General features: G+C 51.4%; 1 protein-coding gene across 1 annotated transcript in view; it reads left to right on the forward strand.

The window, feature by feature from the left end:
- The window catches only part of LOC311320319 (semaphorin-3D), a gene marked incomplete at its 3' end in the record, with an annotated part of 46,582 nt that extends 36,983 nt beyond the window's left edge, over nucleotides 1-9,599 (forward strand). The window contains exons 7-18 of the mRNA XM_084452050.1: nucleotides 140-268; nucleotides 842-984; nucleotides 1,349-1,463; nucleotides 2,876-2,945; nucleotides 3,377-3,521; nucleotides 4,660-4,882; nucleotides 6,003-6,091; nucleotides 7,551-7,592; nucleotides 7,748-7,905; nucleotides 8,411-8,475; nucleotides 8,753-8,880; nucleotides 9,159-9,599. Of these exons, the coding sequence (XP_084308176.1) occupies nucleotides 140-268; nucleotides 842-984; nucleotides 1,349-1,463; nucleotides 2,876-2,945; nucleotides 3,377-3,521; nucleotides 4,660-4,882; nucleotides 6,003-6,091; nucleotides 7,551-7,592; nucleotides 7,748-7,905; nucleotides 8,411-8,475; nucleotides 8,753-8,880; nucleotides 9,159-9,599 (1,748 nt within the window). The remainder of the gene's footprint in view (nucleotides 1-139; nucleotides 269-841; nucleotides 985-1,348; nucleotides 1,464-2,875; nucleotides 2,946-3,376; nucleotides 3,522-4,659; nucleotides 4,883-6,002; nucleotides 6,092-7,550; nucleotides 7,593-7,747; nucleotides 7,906-8,410; nucleotides 8,476-8,752; nucleotides 8,881-9,158) is intronic.
- Between the last annotated feature and the right edge of the window lie 6,929 nt (nucleotides 9,600-16,528).

Below are 16,528 nucleotides of genomic sequence, written 5' to 3' on the forward strand. Positions count from 1 at the left end.
ATTGTATTGTATTGTATTGTATTGTATTGTATGGTATGGTATGGTATTGTATTGTATGGTGTGGTGTGGTATGGTATTGTATGGTGTGGTGTGGTATGGTATTGTATGTATTCCTGAGGCCAGCTCTCTCCTGCTGTAGATGGGGATCTGTATGCAGGTACATCTGTGGACTTCATGGGCGCCAACGCTGCCATCTTCCGTACGCCTGTCCAGGACAACAGCCAGCACTACCTCCGGACGGAGGCCTACCAGGACCACTGGCTCAACGGTGAGACACAGGAAACACACCGTAGCCCAGGGAGCACAGCTAGCTCATACTGTACCACAGCTAGCTCATACTGTACCATAACCCAGGGACCACAGCTAGCTCATACTGTACCACAACTACAGTAGCTCATACTGTATCACAGCTAGCTCATACTACCGTAGCCCAGGGAGCACAGCTAGCTCATACTGTACCACAGCTAGCTCATACTGTACCATAACCCAGGGACCACAGCTAGCTCATACTGTACCACAACTACAGTAGCTCATACTGTATCACAGCTAGCTCATACTACCGTAGCCCAGGGACCACAGCTAGCTCATACTGTACCACTGCTAGCTCATACTGTATCATAACCCAGGGACCACAGCTAGCTCATACTGTACCACAATTAGCTCATACTGTACCATAACCCAGGGACCACAGCTAGCTCATAGTGAACCATAACCCAGGGACCATTGCTAGCTTCGTATCCAGCTCTGGCATCTCTATATCGATGTAAAGATCGAAACGTGGACTAATCTCCTACTGCCTGGCCTGAAGTCAGTCAAATGTGGAAACCGTGTGTCTCTCCAGAGCCGGAGTTTGTGGGCTCCTTCTCGATCCCAGACACGCACAGCGCGGACGATGACAAGGTCTACTTCTTCTTCAAGGAGACGGCCGTGGAGGCCGGCCAGTGGGACAAGAGGGTCTACAGCCGCGTGGCCAGGGTCTGCAAGGTGAGCCCTGCCCTGTCTTCAGTCTAGTCTAGTCTAGTACTGTAGACTGCAAATTGCTCTGCGCTTGCCAAGATTTAACATCTTGATCTGAGATTAATTATCTTGTTTTAAAAGTTTACTAGTTTCTATCTAAGCTCGAACCAGCTTATTTTAAGATTTCTTACTAAGTAAAATGATCTTGCTGCATGGACAGATAATTTCACTAGTAATTTTAATTTAATTTGAATTTCTCTGCAAATTCAGTCTTTATTTATTGTATTTTAACGGATGTTTTTTTGCCGTGTAGACTGCACTTTTCATACATCTCTCTAGATGCAATGACAATAAATTTCTTACTGTCCCCTCTACCACCCCCCCCCCTCAGAATGACATGGGGGGTAAGAGGAGCCTAATAAACCGCTGGAGCACATTCCTGAAGGCCCGTCTGGTCTGCTCCGTCCCCGGTCCCGCCGGGCTGGACACGCCGTTCGACGAGCTGGGTAACAACACCGCTGTCCTGCATCACAGCATATTACACTAGCTCTCATATTACTAGCTCTCATATTACACTAGCTCTCATATTACACTAGCTCTCATATTACTAGCTCTCATATTACAGTAGCTCTCATATTACACTAGCTCTCATATTACTAGCTCTCATATTACACTAGCTCTCATATTACACTAGCTCTCATATTACTAGCTCTCATATTACACTAGCTCTCATATTACACTAGCTTTCATATTACTAGCTCTCATATTACACTAGCTCTCATATTACACTAGCTCTCATATTACACTAGCTCTCATATTACACTAGCTTTCATATTATTAGCTCTCATATTACTAGCTCTCATATTACTAGCTCTCATATTACACTAGCTCTCATATTACAAGCTCTCATATTACTAGCTCTCATATTACTAGCTCTCATATTACACTAGCTCTCATATTACTAGCTCTCATATTACACTAGCTCTCATATTACACTAGCTCTCATATTACTAGCTCTCATATTACACTAGCTCTCATATTACACTAGCTCTCATATTACTAGCTCTCATATTACTAGCTCTCATATTACACTAGCTCTCATATTACAGTAGCTCTCATATTACACTAGCTCTCATATTACAGTAGCTCTCATATTACAGTAGCTCTCATATTACACTAGCTCTCATATTACACTAGCTCTCATGTCAGGGCTGAGGAGGCTCAGGTTCAAATCCTCACACAATAATTGAGCATCCCCTTCATGTCACTGCATGTTTTCATTTATATGTCATGATTATGACAAAAATGAATACCGTAATTCTGATTATTTGCTTGATATTGTAATTGTGATTATTAAGAGTGATTCATATTTCACTAATATTTCACATTTTAAATACATTTTTGTGGTGCCACCTTCATGTATAAAAAAACAACAAAATCTGAGCTGTCTGTCTACCTGCTGTCTGTCTACCTGCTGTCTGTCTACCTGCTGTCTGTCTCAGTGAAATTCCTCAGCGCACTCAACAGGAACATATATGATTGGTTAGACAGCATAGACGCCCCTGATTCGTCCATTCGTGCCCCCACCACACTCTATGCAAAACTGAATTATTAACTGCATTAATTGCAGCCTTTTGCGATTAGTTAATTGCAGAGGTCATAATTGTGATTGTGATTAATACACAATTAATTGTGCAGCCCCATTTGACAAATAAATAACCTTGAACCCTGAAATGTAAATATCTAAAAAAGTCTTATTTTCAATCGTAATGAATTTGCCAGCACTCTACATGAGTGAGTTGTGGTCTATTGCTACAGTCTCATCTTGTGTCCTATGAGAAGCACACAGCCATTCTGGTCTGAAGAGGCCTTTGTAATCTCACGTCTCTCTGATTGTCCTGTCTGTGTGTCTTTCCAGAGGACATCTTTGTGCTGGAGACAAAAGACCCACAGAACCCTGTCATCTACGGAGTTTTTTCCACCTCCAGGTGAGAAGGCTTGATTGAGCGGCCGTCAGTGGAAAAAAAAAAAGAAGCAACACCATTCAGAACATGCACGCTTGGGGGTCAGGGTGAAAAATGCTCTTTCAAGTGTATGAGTCATGGTGTGTCAGACACACCCTGAAAGACAACAGAACGCTTCGAGGATGTTCTCCACTTCCTAACCAAAACAGCCAGGCTGACTCCTGCCTGCTCCCGCCCACTCCGGCCCGGGGGTCAGCGCGGGGTCAGAGTTGGTGCAGCATGGCTGGCTGTATTATTGTAACCCGGATCCGTGGAAAAACTCACTTCCTCCCCTCTGCCTCCCCCCCCCCTCTCTGTCCTCCTGTTCCCCCTCTCTCCCACTCTCCTCCACGTGCACTCCCTCCCTCCCCCTCATCCCTCTCCCCCTTCCTCATCCCTCTCTCTCCCTCCCCCAGCTCGGTGTTCCGTGGCTCGGCTGTGTGCGTCTACTCCATGTCCTCCATCCGGGCCGCCTTCAACGGCCCCTTCGCCCACAAGGAGGGCCCCGACTACCGCTGGGTGGAGTACAGGGGCCGCATCCCCTACCCGCGACCCGGCACTGTGAGTCCAGCCTCGGCCGCGCCGACACGCCGTTAATGCCGGGAGATGGACAGGTGGAGAGATAGAGGGAGGGAGGGAGATGGACAGGTGGAGAGATAGAGGGAGGGAGGGAGAGAGAGACCGGCAGGTAGAGAAGGCAAAAGAAAGAAAATGAAACATGGAGAAAGAAATATCCACACAGAGACAGACAGAGAGGACAGGAAGACACGCCCCCCCCAGCTCACAGACAGAGAGGACAGGAAGACACGCCCCCCCCCAGCTCACAGAGACAGAGAGGACAGGAAGACACGCCCCCCCCCCCAGCTCACAGAGACAGAGAGGACAGGAAGCATTGGGCGCGTTGATTAAAGCGAACCTCTTTGTGTTTTTAACACACACACACAGGCTACAGGCTCTCCTGGGAAGCCTTAAACCGTCATAGAATACGCCTGGGCGTGCGTTTCGGCGCGGGGTGTTGTTTTAGGCCCTCTGTGGAGCGAAGGTATACTGCCTACTCTGGAGCGGCCCTCAGTGATGTGGCTGATTACAGCTGGGGTCGGGGCTCAGAGCTGTGGTTGGGGTGATTAAGACCGTTTTCGCTTGGTTGCTGTGGGTTTAACCCCCGTTAGGAGTCAACGCACGCACACCCTGTAATGGCTGCCATATTGTTAGATGAGATGGGGGGACACTGGGAAATGACTGGGAAATAACGACTCAAAACATACTCTCCCTTTCATCAGTGAGATCTAGTGGGTGACATCATATAATTGAGGATTATCCAAACATGATCAAAGTGTCCCCACATCTTTTTATTACGTATTCTATGTTTTTTTGTATTTATTTTATTTAACCCCTCCACCTCTCTCTCTCTCTCTCTCTCTCTCTCCCTCCGCCTCTGTCCCCTCCCTCTCCCCTTGCTCTCTTTCTCCCCTCCCTCTCTCTCCCTCTCCCCCTCCCTCTATCTCTCCTTTTTCCTCTCCCCCTCCCTCTCCCCTCCTCTCTCCCTCTACCTCTCCATCTCCAACTCCCCCCCTCTCTCTCTCTCCCGCTCCCTCTCTCACCCTCTCCCCCTCCCCCTCCCCCTCTCTCTCCCTCTCCCCCTCCCCTCCTCTCTCCTTTCCCCCTCCCTCTCCCCTCCTCTCTCCACCCCCCCCCCCAGTGTCCCAGTGAGACCTACGACCCGCTCCACAAGTCCACGCGGGACTTCCCTGACGAGCTGGTCAGCTTCATGCGTGGTCACCAGCTGATGTGGGAGCCGGTCCTTCCCCTGGGCCGACGGCCCACCTTCACCCGGGTCAGCGCCCCCCAGGTCCTAAAGAGGGTGGTAGTGGACCGCGTGGAGGCCGAGGACGGCCAGTACGACGTGCTCCACCTCGGGACAGGTCAGCAGCGTGTGACCGCGGGGGTGGGTGGGCGGAGGTGACCAGCGTGTTGACGCTGGTTTGCTGGTCACGCTCGTCATGGCTTCCCCGCGTTCCCACTAGCGCTGTCGCAGTTTTGTACATTTGTACTGAATCAGAATCAGACTCAGATTTATTTAGAATCAGACTCAGATTTATTTAGAGTCAGACTCAGATTGATTTAGAATCAGACTCAGATTGATTTAGAATCAGACTCAGATTGATTTAGAATCAGACTCAGATTATTTTTTAACCAGGTGGGTTTTCACACATACAAGGAATTTGTTTTGGAATGTTGCCGCATGACAATAAATAGACAACAATAGATGTGAGGACAATACAGTAGGTGGACAGGGACAAGGACAGTGCAAAAGACAGGACAGCGCAAATGGCAATTGTATGTGTTTTGTAAGTAGAGCTCCCTGCGTAAATGAAGGTTAAATGAATAAACAAACCATCCTTTTCAAAAACACAAGCGTTGGGGAGGGAGGGGGGGGGCGATAAGGAAACAGGACACAAGGACTCAAGTTTAAGGACTTTTTAAATAAAGTTCAAGTTCTAGGGTTGTGAGGGGACACTGACCACCCACATCATCGTCTGTCTGGGGCGGCATTCTTACTCAGGGGTGTTCCCACGGTAACCTCCCTAACAGCTCCCTGGGACGATCCTGACATTAGGGAGTCCAGCCACCGTTTGTTTACTGCGTGTGTGTGTGTGTGTGTGTGTGCGTGCGTGCGTGTGTGTGCCTGTGTGGAGGTTGTCTGAACTCTCGCCCTCTGTAAGTGAATGATTTGAAGACAGAGAGCCAGCCCCAGGCAGACGGTCAGGCAGGTCTGTGTGTGTCCAGGACATACCCCGGCCGGAGGTGCCGTGTCCGGGTCGAGGGGCCCCGGTTGAGGGGGCGGCGGCCGGGGTAACAGCTGGTACCTCCACCGCGCCGGGGTGCCACATAAATCCAGGACACATCTCCGCTCATACTGGGCGTGTTGGCGGTCGGTTACCGGGAGACCTCGACAGAATGTCTCCAAGTGTCAGGAGAGAAGAACTTCTCCTCAGAAAACCACCTCTGACCTTTTAACAATGTTCCTCCTCTGACTTTCAGATGACGGCAAGGTTCTGAAGGTGGTCTCCATCGCTCAGGCGGACGGGGGTACGGAGGAGATCATCCTGGAGGAGCTGACGGTCTTCCAGGTGAGAGAAGCAGGACGTGGTCACTGCTTGCTGGACCCGGGCCCAAAAAACGCAGCGGCTAACGGGACAAATAAGGCTTGAAAACATGGAGCCGGAGGAGGACTGACTCCCTGGTGCCATCGTTTCACCCCGCGTCGTTGTGTGGGTCCGTGTCCGAGGAATTTGTTTGTTTCCACGACCGCGTGGTTTACAGAAATAACCCCCTGAGGGACAAGGGGGACAGACGGGTCACATATTTTCCCAGGGTTCTTGGAACGAGCGAGCCTTTGGGGACGGGGGAGCACGGAGAGGGTACGCGGCGACAAACACAAGCCCTCAGCTGGGCTTCCTCCGTTTGTTTACGTTGGTAATTAAAGCCGGAACTAACCCGTTTGTCGACAACCGCTTAAAACAACACGTGTCGTACGAGCACCGGCGCCCCCGGGGCTCGGGTCCGCCTCGGGTGCGCCTCGGGTCCGTCTCGGGTCCGTCTCGGGTCTACCCCCGTGGGCTGAGGGTCTTACAGCCATGTCATCACCGGCGCTACAAACAAGTCTCTACTAGACAGGGCTGGCTAGGGGAGGGGCTACAGTAGCCAAACACACAGGAGCTGAGAGAGAGAGAGAGAGAGAGAGAGAGAGGGGAGAGAAAGAGAGAGGGGAGAGAGAGAGAGAAAGAGAGAGGGGAGAGAGAGAGAGAGAGAGAGGAGAGAGAGGAGAGAAAGAGAGAGGGGAGAAAGAGAGAGAAAGAGAGAGGGGAGAGAGAGAGAGAGAGAGAGAGGAGAGAGAGAGAGGGAGAGAGAGAGAGAGTGTGTGTGTGTGTGTGTGTGTGTGTGTGTGTATGTGTGTGTGTGTGCGCGCATGTGTTTTCAATGTGGGAGGGTGTGTGTGGCCCGGTGACTCCCTGGAAGGCCCTGGGTAAGTAATGTGCTCTCCTGTAGGGAGGCGCAGGGGTCAAGCTGCAGCAGGGAGGCTGGGAGCCCGAGGGGCCGGGAGACTGGGGGTCGAGAGGCCGGGGTAGAGGCTGAGAGGGGAGAGAGAGGTAGAGACAGGTAGAGGGGCAGGCAGAGAGAGAGAGAGGAGTTGGGAGGGAGAGAGTCTAGGATTAAGAGAGGCAGTGATTGAGGGCCGCCACCGGGGGTGGGGTGGCCGGCAGGAGGCTGTGGCCCCTGTCACAGGAGAGCGTGCGGTTCGGCTGTCGGCAGACATATGATAGCAGGGTAATCGTCCGCAACCTCCCAAGAGCTCTCCTGAAAAGGGCTAGTCAGTGAGTGTGGTCAGGGGCCGATGGCTCACAATGGCCCCACGCTGAAGTGACTCAGTGAGCTGGAAAATGGCCGAGCTCTCTTCTTCGGAACGGTCTTTTGTTTCATCAAACCCTGACCGCCCCCCCGCGCCCTCCACCTCTCTCGCAGTCCATATTGTCTAGAACATTCTTTGTTGCGTTCTGTCTACGAACTCATTTGATACTGTTCCCACAGAACCCCACCCCCATCCTGAGTATGGAGATGTCTACCAAGCGGGTAAGTCCATTTGCTACCATGGGTGGTCCTCAATTGGGTTAAACGTTGAGCTGTAAGGGTTTTTCCTACTGGTATGTTTTTGCTCAGCAGATGACCATGTGTGTGTGTGTGTGTGTGTGTGTGTGTGTGTGTGTGTGTGTGTGTGTCGTCCACAGCAACAGCTGTATGTGAGTGGGGATGGCGGAGTAGTCCAGCTGGCCCTTCAGCGCTGTGACCTGCACGGGAAGGACTGTCCAGCCTGCTGCCTGGCCAGGGACCCCTACTGCGCCTGGGATGGACACTCCTGCAGCACCTACTTCCACACCAGCAAGAGGTATCAGCCAACGCTGCCCCTCAACACTGCCCACTCAACACCACCCACTACAGTACATTTGCTTTCTGTTATACACCCCCAAAGAAAAGGTTCCTTCTTTTGTAACACACAGTCCTCAATTTATTTTCCCAAACATTAATTGAGGCCGTATATCATTCGCTCGCAGTTTTATGCGACAGGAAAATGACAAAGTAGGTCCCGAGGGTTGAGACCACTGTTTACTGTTACCATTGCTGACAGCAGCTTTAATTTGTGTCATCCATTTTTCCGACGTTAGTGTCACCAAGTGCTTAACGGTAACTCAAACCTAAGCCGCTAAAGAGCCGGCGTGGTAGAGACAGAGCAGGAAGAAGGGAGACAAGATGGAGAACAGGCCTACCGGGGGTTTATCTAAAATCCACCTCAGATCACAGGGACACGTACATCAGCGCTGCCAGATACCCCCCGAGATACCCCCCCCCCTCCCTGAGATATTTAACCCTGCGCTCTCTGTGGGATCCCTCAGGCGCGCTCGCAGACAGGACGTGAAGTACGGCGACCCCACGAGCCAGTGTCACGACATAGGAGACGGTAAGTACGGTGATAAACGTCTGCGCCGTTCAGATCTGTCACCGTCCGCCCCTGCCTCTGTCACCGGGAGACTGGAGAGACGCGGTACTAAATAAATCCGGCGTGATTCATCACTCTACATGTTTGAGAGACGCGTCTGTTCCACGTGATATATCTCAGTCTCCGTGTTGCGCTACCTCTCCGACTGCAGCCGTTTTTTTTTTTTACAGCTGATTTAATTTGTGTGAGTATGGCGCCCTCTGGTGGCCAGGCGTAAACCCTGCGCCTCTCTCTGCAGGCTCAAAGTCTGTGGAGGTGAAGCTGATCTATGGGGTGGAGAGTAACTCCACCTTCCTGGAGTGTTTGCCCCGCCCCCAGCAGGCCTCCGTCACCTGGACGGTACAGCAGGGTCACACCAGCAGAGAGGTGAGGATTCCCCACACTAGACTCAAATGAAGACCTGGGAATGTTGTGTGGGTGGAATGCTAAGCCCCCCCCCCTTTCTCTCTCTCTCTCTGTCTGTCTCTCTCTCTCTGTCTCTCTCTATCTCTGTCTCTCTCTATCTCTGTCTCTCTCTATCTCTGTCTCTCTCTCTTTCTCTCTCTCTCTCTCTCTCTCTCTCTATCTCTGTCTCTCTCTATCTCCGTCTCTCCCTCTCCCTCTCTCTCTCTCTCTCTCTCTCTCTCTCACTCTCTCTCTCTCAGCTGGTCCAGGCGGATGAGAGGATGGTGCGGACGGCGCGAGGCCTGCTGATCCAGGATCTGTTGCCGGGGGACGCCGGCGTCTACACCTGCGTGGTCCGAGAGCACGGCTACTCCCGGGGGTTCGCTCGATACAGCCTCCAGGTCATCCCCAGGCACCACCTGACCAGCCTGGGCGGCCCCGGCGCCTCGGGGGGGTCCCTGCGACCCAGGCACCCCGGAGGGGGGGGGCTGCCGGCGCAGCTCCTCCAGAAGAACTACAAGGAGCTGCAGCTGGAGGGCGCAGCCGGGCTGACCCTGGACCAGTACTGCGAGCAGCTGTGGTACCGGGAGAAGCGGCGGCAGCAGAAGCTCCTGAAGTGGAAGCAGGAGGCGGAGAGCCGCAAGGCGCGCGTCCGCAGGCACCACCCCCCCCTCCCCCCGTACGACGGCCCGCCTCAGTGATGATGCCCGGGCGCGGTGGGAGTTGGGGGGAGGAGGGCGGGGGAGGGGGTGGGGGGGCAGAGACTTTGGGGAGTAGAGGGTTGTATAGGCTTCAGTGGAGGGGGGGGGGGGCGGGGGGGGGGGCGGTCGCAGAGATTTCGGGGTACCAACTATCTAAATGAGGGTGTATAGTCTTCAGATGTAGGGTGGGCAGAGCTGGGGAGGGGGCGGGTCTTGGGTTCTGTTTAAGATTTAGTGTCTGTATGGGCTTTAGTGCTAGTAGTAGGCCACGCACATGGAATGGACCTTTGCTTGATATTAAAGCGTATCCGTCTTGTATAATCTTTTTTTTTTGTTGCTATAGAGTTCTATTTTTGATAGATCTTTCTAGAACCCCCCCCCCGCCCCCCACTGGCAGACCCTGATTCTCATCTCTCATCCTGTGTGAACAGGACTGAGGTGTTTTCTTCTGAAATGGTTTGTTTTGGAGCGATTGTATTCAGCAACAACAACCACCCACCCACAGCAGGTGTCTCTGACTCACAGATCTGTCAGAGGAAGTGAGTTACACCACCGTTACACAACCCAAGGATATTCCCGCCATATTTTCCTTCCTGGCATCGGGAACAATTGACTTTAAGAGTTAGGGTTTCCTGTGTGGATTGGCGTGAGAAAAAGAAGAAGAAGAAGAAAAAAAACAGCTCTGCAACCGGAACATCTTCATCCAACACTTACTGTAAGCTGACGGAGTTAGTGTGGGGGAACTAGATTGTGTAACACCTTTCCTGTAATAGTTTATTTTTTATTTTTTACAGAATTCGGGAAGGAATAGGCTACTGGCTCAATGTTAATGAAACCAGCTGGACTCCTATTGAAGAGCCCTATTCAACACTAGTATATGTTTGTAAACCTCAGTCCCACATATCGGTTTGTACTCACTGGATCTATACTCATGCACAGAACGCTATCTGTACATTATGCTTGTGTTCAGACCTAGACTACAGTAGGCCTTTCGTTGTCATTGCACATCCATAGCAGGTCAGTCAGCTGAACAACTCAGTCAAATACCTCACACCACTTTCTACAGTTTTAGGACCAGTTGAACGGGAAGTCTGAACAGGAAAATAATGTAGCGGCACGTTCAGCGGGCTGCCTAGTGGTGTTACTCTCGGTCTAGCAGCGCCATCTAGTGCTGGTTCTAGAACACTGCCCACGGGTGGCACGCAGTCGCTTCGGTACAGTATAGCCCGTGTGTTCCTGTGTACCGTCGCAGCTGTAGGTTGCAAGTAATCTATTTATCCTATTTATAATATATATAATCCAGTTCACTGCATAAAATACACAACGTTTCTTTGTAAGGCATGCCTGAACTGATACAGTAGTCAGTGAAGGCAGATGGTATAAAACAAATGAACCATAATGAGATGATCATTATGCATATCCTTGAATGTTGGCATGAAACATCACATTCTGAGTGGGCCTATAGTGTCTTCAGATTTGTGGGTGATGTTGCCTCTACGAATGAATCGACTGTCTTCATACAATGCTGTGAACCATGACAAAGGACAGATCTTAAAGATTCTCAAGTTCCAGAAAAAATACAATTGAATATCTAATCAAACTGTAATGTTGCTCAATGCAAAAGTAATAAACCATTATTGAAGTACTGAGTGTATGAAGTTTCCTGCAGCCCTGTAAGGGATTTCACTTGCCCCTAGATGGCGATGTTGTCACAGTAAAGGAATAGACTACACATCACATCCATCACACATAAGAGTTCTAGGTCAAACATACTCACCCAGCTGAAAGGATGCATATCACATGACAGGTGTCGGGATAGTGGATATCGTAGGTCAGCTGACAACTTGTGAGAAACGCAATTAGTGCTCCCCATTCTCCTCTAATTGGCTTACACACACACACACACACACACACACACACACACACACACACACACACACACACACACACACACACAGACACAGACACATGCGTTGACTAAGCCAACTTCTGGGGACATTTTGCATTACATTCATGCCATATCCTCTACCCTAACCATAACCTTAGCCCTAACCTCAACTCCAAAACCTAATTGGGGACACCAATGTTGTCCCCAATTATCACGCCGTCCCCAATCAACTGGATTCATGTCCAACATTTGTCCCCAAATGTGGCCTAAGTCAGGAACGAACACACACACATGCACGCGCACGCACACACACACACACACACACACACACACACACACACACACACACACACACACACACACACACACACTCCTGTGCTGGAGCCCGTGTGCTGGGTGTCTCAGAGGGCTCGGCAGCAGATGGGAAGTGATGGAACTCTGTGGTTGCGGAGGAGGGGACATGACAGCCCGTCAGTCGCTAATGTACGGCAACATCTGGACGCCACTCGCCCCGTCGGCAGGGCGCTCTCTAGCCCCAGGCCACGAGCTCTCCTCGGGGGGGGGACACACGCACACACACACACACACACACACAGGGGGGGCACCGGGCCGCGGCTGGGCTCAGACACGCCACCAGTAGCCTGAGATGGTCAAGGTAAGAAGGATGAATTCGTCGTCCCCCCCTCCCCGTATAGCTCACAGTAGCTCAGCGAGCCAGGGACGAGGTCAAACGTTCACCGTAATGAAGGACAAGTTTCACTTACAGATAATCGGCCGAATAGATAAATGACATATGTACTGTAGGCTACAGCAGCAGTAGACTATTAAAACTTTTTCAGCAGGGACCTAGTGTGACAGGACACAAGCTAGGCTGGGGGTCTCTGCATTGTCCAACTGCCCCTCGAAGCCATTGTGACCACTTGGTAATGTATTTTACTCGAACAACCAGCATAACCAATGCAGACTAGCCCTTTCCTAGTTATTCAGCAGCGAGAGATAGCCATCACTACTGACACGCGGCCCGAAGATGAGCAAACCGTTCAAAGATGTGTGCGCCCCAGGAGCCTGGAGATGCGCGCGGCACTGCGCTAATAGAGTGTCCTCGTTTATTTTAGCTCGCCTCGCGCCTCCGAGGAAGCGAACCACTTCGGGTTTAATTACATGCTTTATGGAGAGGCAATTTCCCCGTGATTGAGGAGAGGAAAAAAAGATCACCTCTTAAAAGTCTCTAAATTGCATCTTATTTGTCCGTCCTTTAGCTGCAACAAAAGCCTCGTTGACAATAGCGCCGCGTGTTTCCTCCGAGCGCGTGGCGACCAATTACCAGCCTCATTATCGGGGTTGTATTAAAGACGGGATCGAGGACCGACTGACAAAGCTCTGATGGAAAAGTTTGTAAGGCAAACTTCGCTCAGAAGCCCCACTGACCACCGTGTGATGCTTTATGCCTTGTTCTAAAACGCCGAATAAAATGAATCTAAATCGTCTTAGATGGATGCTTCAGATGGCCGTTTTTTTCTCCTCGCTATATTTCATTAAGCGCAAGTAGACGTACTTCCTGTAGTCTCAGTGGGAGCATAGCCTAGCCAGCATAGCCTAAACATATTAGGAGGGTAGGAGTTAGGGTATATGAGCTGGGAGCTTGGGGTTGTTCTGGGTGAGGTCTCATCTTCTTGACCCCACTGAGTATGAGCTCATAACCACATCCCTCCACAGTGGAGGCCCACAGGCAGACCATGAAGCACTGAGGACGCGTCCCAAATCATCCACTATTGTGTGGGTGATAGCAGAGTGATAGTTGGGGACAGGGATGTCTGGGTAATTGCCTGTGAGAATGAGTTGTGCGTCTTGCTGACCCCTCCCACAGCGGATACCTGTGCAATCAGACACCACACTGAGAGCTATTGTGCCATAATCACTCCCATTCACACGGCCCAGCTACCGTCCTTCTCCTGTTGTCATTATCCTCCTCTCTCCATCCATCCGTCCGTCCGTCCGTCCGTCCGTCCACCCACCCATCCATCCATCCACCATCCATGCATCCCTCATTCCCACTCCTCTCCTCACTGAAGTTCTAGAACTTGTTCTTCTTTCTCTCGTCTCTTATCCAGTTTTTTTCTCTCTGTCCTCTCTGTCTCTCCATGGTATCTCCTGCGGTCTCTGTCTCTCCGTGGTCTCTCCTGCGGGCTCTGTCTCTCCTGGGGTCTCTCTTACTGTCTCCGTGGGACACAGGCGTCTGAGCCGGGCTCTGAACACAAGTGTAGAAGAAACCAATGTTTGTAGGGAAACAGTCAACAGTGGAGGTATCAGCTCTGAAACATTTAGATGTTTACTGCTCACATCTTCAACTGAAGTAGAAGGAATTATGACTACCTGTTCTCTGTCTGTATGTCTGTCTGTCAGCCCCCCCTCTCTCTCTCTCTCTCTCTCTCTTTCTCTCTGTCTCCATCTCTGTTGTGAGGAGGTAGGTAGTGCTTGTTGTTAATGGCGGACGCTGCTTTAATTGGTTCCTAAACGGTGCAAACGGCTTCTGACTGTGTGCCTAATGAACAGGTACGATTCCATGATTACGGCAATCTAACTCGCCCACCTCCTCCCAAAAAGACCCTCCACACACACACGCGCGCACACACACACACACACACACACACACACACACACACACACACACACACAGACACACACACACACACACACACACACACACACACACTTCCAACCATGCACAAAGGCAATTTGAGTGGCTCCATGCTCAGCTGGAGACCAGCTAAATTAAAGGGAAGTGATTAGAAAGAGAGAGAGAGAGAGAGAGAGAAACCCAGGCAAAGAAAACAAAGAATAACTAGAAGAAGAGCATTATGGATCAGTAAATTCTGTGTCTTGGCTCCAGCTGACGGTCAGAGGCATGTAGGCTGACCAGCTCACCTCAGCCTGCTGTCCATTCCTAACCGTGGATAGGTAACCGTCGGTAACGCCGGAAGGGGGTCTGGGTGTTACAGTAGCAGGAGTTAGAATAGAACAGAATACAAAAGACACAGATAATAATAATATGTAATAAGTTTAAATAGAAGTGAAACATGTACGGGAAAACATTGTGTTGAGGGGGTGAGGGTCTCAGTCTGACAGCTGTTGGAACGAAGGAACGCCTGAATCTCTCCGGTCCACCTTCCGCAGCTCGTCATAGAGGGGGTGGGAGGGGTCGTCATAGAGGGGGTGGGAGGGGTCGTCATAGAGGGGGTGGGAGGGGTCGTCATAGAGGGGGTGGGAGGGGTCGTCATAGAGGGGGTGGGAGGGGTCATCAAAGAGGGGGTGGGAGGGGTCATCCAGGATAGGTTTCAGTATGTCCCTCGTCCTCCTCTACAGCACAGACTCCAGACTGTCCAGTTGATTCCCCCCGACAGGACTGGCCCTCAACACCAGCCCTCCATCTCTCCTTCCCTCATCCCTCCATCCCTCCCTCCATCTCTCCTTCCCTCATCCCTCCATCCCTCCCTCCATCTCTCCTTCCCTCATCCCTCCATCTCTCCTTCCCTCATCCCTACATCTCTCCCTCCATCCCTCCCTCCTTCCCTCCATCTCTCCTTCCCTCATCCCTCCATCCCTCCCTCCTTCCCTCCATCCCTCCCTCCATCTCTCCTTCTCTCATCCCTCAATCTCTCCCTCCTCCATCCCTCCCTCCATCTCTCCTTCCCTCATCCCTCAATCTCTCCCTCCCTCCATCTCTCCTTCCCTCATCCCTCCATCTCTCCCTCCATCCCTCACTCCATCTCTCCATCTGCTGGCTCTTGTCTATCCTGAGGCAGGAAGGGAAGCTTCATCTTACCACACTGTCAACGCTGATATAAGTTGACAGCAACCACACACACACACACACACACACACACACACACACACACACACACACACACACACACACACACACACACATACAAACACACACTAACACACACACACATGCACACACGCACACACACACTCACACTTTTGAGGTTAGTTACTGTAGAAGTAGATTCACTTACTTTTGATGACCCATATTTCTCTCTTTTCCTCTGTTGTAGTTCTGACTCTGATCCAACTTGCTCACAGATGAGACAGGGAAAGGGGTTTGGGTTCGGATGATGAACCCAAAGGAGGGGTCAGGGCTCTGCGAAGGGACATGGAACCGGGTCACTGGTGCTATGACTGTGAAGGGACATGGAACCGGGTCACTGGTGTCACGACTGGCTCGACTGAAGGACACAGCACAGTTAAATGCAAAAAAACGAAAGAATGCTTTTATTGCAAAACAGACAACAAAACGTCAAGTTAGGGAAGAAAAAGAAAGTTGTGTGGTCAGGTCTCAGAAGGGTGAGAATGTCACTGGGCTGAGCAACGTTGGGTTAGGTTAGGGTTAGGGTTAAACATGTGATCAGGTCACAGAGAAGGGTGAGAACGCCAGTGTCATAACTTGAGCGAGGTAGCCATCTATAAAGCCCCCCCCCCCCCCCCCCACTGGTCACAGGAGCTTAATCGCTGCACCAGGAAAACACACACACACACACACACACACACACACAACGATAACAACAGGCTAGTGGAAAACCCAGGGAGAGAGGACAGAGGGACTGGTGAGAGAGTCCAGACGGGCTCCGGGGGAGCAGACTGCCTGGGCCGGTCTCTGTGGGCCCCTGGTGCTGCTCGGCTGGGTGGCAGACCTCGCTGGGCTGTATACATATTTGGCCATTTGTTTAAACATGTGCCAATTCCTGAATAATGTGCTCAGCCATGCAGGCAGGGCCCTGGCTCCCACCGCCCAGAGAGAGAGAGAGACAGAGAGAGAGAGAGAGAGGGAAAGAGAGAGAGGGAGGGAGGGAGGGAGGGAGGGAGAGAGAGAGAGGGAGAGAGAGAGAGGCTGGGGCGGGGTGAGGAAGGGGTAGAGGGAGGTGGGGAGGAGCTGAGGGAGGAGGAGAGAGGTGGGGGGGGGCAAGGCAAAGAGAATCAGGGAAGATTGGGGTGGGGAGTTGGGGCGGGAGGGGTAGCTTCCAGATGCCCTCCCCCAAAT

This window comes from Borostomias antarcticus (genome assembly GCF_949987555.1).
Source record: "Borostomias antarcticus genome assembly, chromosome: 17".
Taxonomy (NCBI): Eukaryota; Metazoa; Chordata; class Actinopteri; order Stomiiformes; family Stomiidae; genus Borostomias; species Borostomias antarcticus.